We start from the raw sequence: 7,573 nt of genomic DNA on the forward strand, positions 1-7,573 counted from the left end.
AACATATTAATCAGTAAAATGAAGAACCAAATACTATGCAGTCTGTCTTATGGGAAGAAAACTTCCACACCTTTTAAAAAGCTTTCTCAGGAACTCTGGGTTTTTATTTCAGCCAGTGAGTCAATGTTTATAGGTTTCAATTTTTCTAGTAGCAGAAAGTGTGTGGCTTTAAAACAAGCATCTGGAGAACAAGCGGGAAGGTTACTAGAGGCAAATATTTTTCAGTGCCGTCATTGATGGGTTTGGTTTTTTAGCCAAACCTCACAAGCAAGACGATGCGTCAGAGAGATGCATGCATGTTGACATCTTGCATACAGAAACTCTTCAGCATGCAAAGGAGAAGTGAGCTGGACAATGTTAAAATCAGCAGTGAATGTTTAATATTAGCTACTTCTATTTTTCTGCTAACCAGTGTCAGAAAAGCTATGACATTTCTTATGTTCTTGAATTTTTATTTATTTATTTATTTTTATCTGGAGATTTGGTCACACCATCAAACTTCACAAGAAAGGACATGAGAGAACAAAGTACTGGCTTTAGAGACAGAAATGAGAGTCTGAACACTCATGTAGTGACCAACAGTTAGATTGTAAAGACCCAATTCAGCAAAGCATTTATGCATGTGCTCAAGTACACAATTAGTCCCATTGGCCCTAGGGTTCACCTTGACCAACTGACATGTTCAAATACAACTTGCATTATCAGTATTAGGATTTTTGAATATCTGTCTTAAAACAGACTGGTTAACACATTTTTTTACACCTTTTATCATAGTTTAGACATATCTTTAGTGGATGGGTGAAATCCTGGATGCACTGAAATCAACTACAGAACTCCCCTTGACTTCAGTGTGGACCAGGATTTTACCCCATACATTTTTGATACCAAGATTACACCCTAAACTGTGCCAAGACACTTTCTATAGAGTTGGTCTTCACTGAACCAGTGCACATGTTCAGTCTGGCCAGCAGCTCCAGCAGTTGGAAGGGAAAATGTAACGCACACAAGGAAAATGCTGGAAAAATCCTTAGTTACAAAGGTAGAATCTAAAAGGTTACTGTGTGCCAGTTTCTGGCTATTAAGTTTTTCCAGACACCCACACAGCAATCATCTACTGTCAGGCCAAATGACTCTTTTTTTAGATCAGTGTGTCTCAACCTTTTCCCTACCAGGACCCTCCTTCCATCTAGCCAGGATCTAGTTGGGATCCCCTTCACACTTAGCACAATGAAAAGGGCAGAATTGTTGTGACTCTTCATACCTGTTCACAGCACCCAGGTTGTGAACCTTTATTTTAGATTAACAGAAGCAATAAAACAAGAGAGAACAAAATGTAAATCACATTGTGCTCACTTCTGGAATCTCCTCTCTGTAACGTGCTGCAATCAGTTCTGTGTCACAAAATGGCAGTTGCTCCTGTAGATGGACAGACTTTTAAAAGGAAACAGCCATAACAGCTAAATATACCACTGAGTCCTACTAGTTGCAGGTCCATATGCTTTCACTCCCACAGTGGACAGTGCCTAGATTTTACTGGTGTGTTGCTTGGGAAAAGATGCAGTTTAACCAGTTTCCATGCACTTGCTAAACTGTACACATGGAACTTGTTTTATCTACTGAAAAAGAGAGGCTGTATTCTTCACATTGATCAGAGCAATCTCTTTTCTTCCCACAGGTTTGAATAGGCCCTACCCATCACATAATTGTGTGAATATTCCCTGCTTTTCAGTCATTTATGGTTTTCTTCCCTTTCCTAGTTGGGGTCCCAATTCTCCTTTTCCACAGGATATGAGTAACTCCACTGAAGCCAGGGTGTGTTACCCTGTGGATGAAGAAATAGGGCTCCAGATGCTCAAGTCACAGACATATTAGTTTGATTATCATTTGGCCACTAGCCTCTTCCCCCCTGTCAGATATGGGGGGCGGGGGAGGGGCAGGGTGTCTGTATAATACGCAAAACAGCTAACTTATATTGTAAATTTCACTGTGGAGCACTTGTATTTTTTGGTTCTCGTTTATTCAGGGCCATATAAGATTTCAGTACATGACTTATGTGCACCACAACATGAATTATGTCCCTACTGGAATGTCCTCTATTAGCCCTGGTCTACACTAGGACTTTAGGTCGAATTTAGCAGCATTAAATCGATGTAAACCTGCACCCGTCCACACAATGAAGCCCTTTATTTCGACTTAAAGGGCTCTTAAAATCGATTTCCTTACTCCACCCCTGACAAGTGGATTAGCGCTTAAATCGACGTTGCCGGCTCGAATTTGGGGTACTGTGGACACAATTCGATGGTATTGGCCTCCGGGAGCTATCTCAGAGTGCTCCATTATGACCGCTCTGGACAGCACTCTCAACTCAGATGCACTGGCCAGGTAGACAGGAAAAGAACCGCGAACTTTTGAATCTCATTTCCTGTTTGGCCAGCGTGGCAAGCTGCAGGTGACCATGCAGAGCTCATCAGCACAGGTGACCATGATGGAGTCCCAGAATCGCAAAAGAGCTCCAGCATGGACCGAACGGGAGGTACGGGATCTGATCGCTGTTTGGGGAGAGGAATCCGTGCTATCAGAACTCCGTTCCAGTTTTCGAAATGCCAAAACCTTTGTCAAAATCTCCCAGGGCATGAAGGACAGAGGCCATAACAGGGACCCGAAGCAGTGCCGCGTGAAACTGGAGGAGCTGAGGCAAGCCTACCAGAAAACCAGAGAGGCGAACAGCCGCTCTGGGTCAGAGCCCCAAACATGCCGCTTCTATGATGAGCTGCATGCCATTTTAGGGGGTTCAGCCACCACTACCCCAGCCGTGTTGTTTGACTCCTTCAATGGAGATGGAGGCAATACGGAAGCAGGTTTTGGGGACGAAGAAGATGATGATGAGGAGGAGGTTGTAGACAGCTCCCAGCAAGCAAGCGGAGAAACCGGTTTTCCCGACAGCCAGGAACTGTTTCTCACCCTAGACCTGGAGCCAGTACCCCCCGAACCCACCCAAGGCTGCCTCCTGGACCCAGCAGGCGGAGAAGGGACCTCTGGTGAGTGTACCTTTTAAAATACTATACATGGTTTAAAAGCAAGCATGTGAAAGGATTACTTTGCCCTGGCATTTGCGGTTCTCCTAGATGTAGTCCTAAAGCCTTTGCAAAAGGTTTCTGGGGAGGGCAGCCTTATTGCGTCCTTCATGGTAGGACACTTTACCACTCCAGGCCAGTAACACGTACTCGGGAATCATTGTAGAACAAAGCATTGCAGTGTATGTTTGCTGGCATTCAAACAACATCTGTTCTTTATCTCTCTGTGTTATCCTCAGGAGAGTGAGATCTAATTCATGGTCACCTGGTTGAAATAGAGTGGTTTTCTTCAGGGGACACTCAGAGGATCCCATTCCTGCTGGGCTGTTTGCCTGTGGCTAAACAGAAATGTTCCCCGCTGTTAGCCACAGGGAGGGGGGAAGGTTGAGGGGGTAGTCACGCGGTGGGAGGAGGCAAAATGCGACCTTGTAACGAAAGCACATGTGCTATGTATGTAATGTTAACAGCAAGGTTTACCCTGAAAGAGTGTAGCCACTGTTTTATAAAATGTGTCTTTTTAAATACCGCTGTCCCTTTTTTTTTCTCCACCAGCTGCATGTGTTTCAATGATCACAGGATCTTCTTCTTCCCAGAGGCTAGTGAAGCTTAGAAAGAAAAAAAAACGCACTCGCGATGAAATGTTCTCCGAGCTCATGCTGTCCTCCCACACTGACAGAGCACAGGCGAATGCGTGGAGGCAAATAATGTCAGAGTGCAGGAAAGCACAAAATGACCGGGAGGAGAGGTGGCGGGCTGAAGAGAGTAAGTGGCGGGCTGAAGACAGGGCTGAAGCTCAAATGTGGCGGCAGCATGATGAGAGGAGGCAGGATTCAATGCTGAGGCTGCTGCAGGACCAAACCAGTATGCTCCAGTGTATGGTTGAGCTGCAGCAAAGGCAGCTGGAGCACAGACTGCCACTGCTGCCCCTCTGTAACCAACCGCCCTCCTCCCCAAGTTCCATAGCCTCCACACCCAGACGCCCAAGAACGCGGTGGGGGGGCCTCCGGCTAACCAGCCACTCCACCACAGAGGATTGCCCAAAAAAAAGAAGGCTGTCATTCAATAAATTTTAAAGTTGTAAACTTTTAAAGTGCTGTGCTTAAAGTGCTGTGTGGCATTTTCCTTCCCTCCTCCACCACCCCTCCTGGGTTACCTTGGTAGTCATCCCCCTATTTGTGTGATGAATGAATAAAGAATGCATGAATGTGAAGCAACAATGACTTTATTGCCTCTGCAAGCGGTGATTGAAGGGAGGAGGGGCGGGTGGTTAGCTTACAGGGAAGTAGAGTGAACCAAGGGGCGGGGGGTTTCATCAAGGAGAAACAAACAGAACTTTCACACCGTAGCCTGGCCAGTCATGAAACTGGTTTTCAAAGCTTCTCTGATGCATACCGCGCCCTCCTGTGCTCTTCTAACTGCCCTGGTGTCTGGCTGCGTGTAACCAGCAGCCAGGCGATTTGCCTCAACCTCCCACCCCGCCATAAACGTCTCCCCCTTACTCTCACAGATATTGTGGAGCACACAGCAAGCAGTAATAACAGTGGGAATATTGGTTTCGCTGAGGTCTAAGCGAGTCAGTAAACTGCGCCAGCGCGCCTTTAAACATCCAAATGCACATTCTACCACCATTCTGCACTTGCTCAGCCTGTAGTTGAACAGCTCCTGACTACTGTCCAGGCTGCCTGTGTACGGCTTCATGAGCCATGGCATTAAGGGGTAGGCTGGGTCCCCAAGGATACATATAGGCATTTCAACATCCCCAACAGTTATTTTCTGGTCTGGGAATAAAGTCCCTTCCTGCAGCTTTTGAAACAGACCAGAGTTCCTGAAGATGGGAGCATCATGCACCTTTCCCGGCCATCCCACGTTGATGTTGGTGAAACGTCCCTTGTGATCCACCAGAGCTTGCAGCACTATCGAAAAGTACCCCTTGCGGTTTATGTACTCGGCGGCTTGGTGCTCCGGTGCCAAGATAGGGATATGGGTTCCGTCTATAGCCCCACCACAGTTAGGGAATCCCATTGCAGCAAAGCCATCCACTATGACCTGCACATTTCCCAGGGTCACTACCCTTGATATCAGCAGATCTTTGATTGCGTGGGCTACTTGCATCACAGCAGCCCCCACAGTAGATTTGCCCACTCCAAATTGATTCCCAACTGACCCGTAGCTGTCTGGCGTTGCAAGCTTCCACAGGGCTATCGCCACTCGCTTCTCAACTGTGAGGGCTGCTCTCATCTTGGTATTCATGCGCCTCAGGGCAGGGGAAAGCAAGTCACAAAGTTCCATGAAAGTGCCCTTACGCATGCGAAAGTTTCGCAGCCACTGGGAATCATCCCAGACCTGCAACACTATGCGGTCCCACCAGTCTGTGCTTGTTTCCCGAGCCCAGAATCGGCGTTCCACAGCATGAACCTGCCCCATTAGCACCATGATGCATGCATTGGCAGGGCCCATGCTTTCAGAGAAATCTGTGTCCATGTCCTGATCACTCACGTGACCGCGCTGACGTCGCCTCCTCGCCCGGTATCGCTTTGCCACGTTCTGGTGCTGCATATACTGCTGGATAATGCGTGTGGTGTTTAATGTGCTCCTAATTGCCAAAGTGAGCTGAGCGGCCTCCATGCTTGCCTTGGTATGGCGTCCGCACAGAAAAAAGGCGCGGAACGATTGTCTGCCGTTGCTCTGATGGAGGGAGGGGCGACTGAGGACACGGCTTACAGGGTTGGCTTCAGGGAGCTAAAATCAACAAAGGGGGTGTCTTTACATCAAGGAGTATTTCAGGCAGGACTGCACGGAGGGTTCCAATAAGAAATGGTGCACCTAAGTTATCATTCTTATTGGAACAAGGAGGTTAGCCTGGCCTCTGATTGATACATGGCTAGATTTACCTCGCTGCACCTTCTCTGTGAGTGACTGCAGTGTGATCTAGAGGAATGAGTCCCCTAGACAGGGGAGGAGGCAAATGAGTACAAAACAAATCTGGTCTATTTCTTGTTCTGAGCCACTCCATCTATCTTTTACATCTTTGGCTGGCAGCAGACGGTGCAGAAGGACTGCATGCCATCCACATCTCATGGCTGCTCGGCAGAAGATGGTACAGTACGACTGCTAGCCATCTTCATCTCTTGCCTGCCTGGCAGAAGATGGTACAATACGACTGCTAGCAATCCTCATCTCTTGCCTGCCTGGCAGAAGATGGTACAGTACGACTGCTAGCAGTCCGTATCGCCTGCCCGCTCACCATAAGACGGTTCAATAGGACTGACTGCAGGACTAAAGAGAATGACCTGCTCAAGTCACTCCAAATTTAGTCCCTGCGCCCATGTCTGCCCAGGCGCTCCCAGCCGACGTGGCCAGGAGCACCTCGGACACGACGAGGACGACTACCAGTCGTATTGCACCGTCTGCTGCCAGAAGGCAATGGGTTGCTGCTACTGTGCAGCAAAGCCGTACCACGTCTGCCAGCACCCAGGAGACATAGGGTGACAGTTACCTGAGCGGGCTCCATGCTTGCCGTGGTATGGCGTCTGCACAGGTAACTCAGGAAAAAAGGCGCGAAATGATTGTCTGCCCTTGCTTTCACGGAGGGAGGGAGGGAACGGGGGCCTGACGATATGTACCCAGAACCACCCGCGACAATGATTTAGCCCCATCAGGCATTGGGATCTCAACCCAGAATTCCAATGGGCAGCGGAGACTGCGGGAACTGTGGGATAGCTACCCACAGTGCAACGCTCCGGAAGTCGACTCTAGCCTCGGTACTGTGGAAGCGCTCTGCCGAGTTAATGCACTTAATGCACTTAGAGCATTTTCTGTGGGGACACACACACTCGAATATATAAAACCGATTTCTAAAAAACCGACTTCTATAAATTCGACCTTATTCCGTAGTGTAGACATACCCATTTAGTTTTGTACATTATGCTAGAATGTAACTCTTATGGAGGACTCCTTGATAAAGAGTCTTGCTACAGACAGGTCATGAGTTTTAGATTTTGTATTAATTCTGTTAATGTAATTGAGACAAATGGGGCCTAATGGACCTGAGGACAAGACTGTAGCCAGGAACTCCTCACTCCACTGCTGGCAGTAACTCCCTCTAGAGCCTGGGCAAGATTCTTTGTCTCAGTCTCCACCTCTAAAATGTGAGTAAAGTGCTTTGAAGATCAAAATCACTATTAATGCCCAGGTCTTAACAATTCACTCACTACCTAACATTTTGTTAAATTCCACCTCGCCCTTTAAAAAATATGATCTGTTCATAGATAGCAACTTGTATGCATAAATCACCACAGAAACAAGCAGAAAAAAAGTGATCTCCAGATTACGCATGTCTGTGGTCGGTTTTCTGCCTCAGACTGGTATTTGTATTTTTCATACTAGACATTCGTATTCAAATATCTGTTCATGTGTAAACTGATTTGGAGCTTTGCTTGCCAGGGCAGGAACTATGCTGGTGACTGGTACAGACTATGCACAGTTGTCAGAGCAGTATA

General features: G+C 47.4%; 1 protein-coding gene across 1 annotated transcript; it reads left to right on the forward strand.

The window, feature by feature from the left end:
* Positions 1-2,329: 2,329 nt before the first annotated feature.
* On the forward strand, positions 2,330-4,282 carry LOC125631601 (uncharacterized). The gene is made up of 2 exons (XM_075124797.1): positions 2,330-3,038; positions 3,627-4,282. The coding sequence occupies exons 1-2, from the start codon at positions 2,456-2,458 to the stop codon at positions 4,145-4,147; spliced, it is 1,104 nt and encodes a 367-aa protein (XP_074980898.1). The 5' UTR covers positions 2,330-2,455; the 3' UTR covers positions 4,148-4,282.
* Positions 4,283-7,573: the final 3,291 nt, after the last annotated feature.

Source organism: Caretta caretta, chromosome 2 (assembly GCF_965140235.1).
Source record: "Caretta caretta isolate rCarCar2 chromosome 2, rCarCar1.hap1, whole genome shotgun sequence".
Lineage (NCBI taxonomy): Eukaryota > Metazoa > Chordata > Testudines > Cheloniidae > Caretta > Caretta caretta.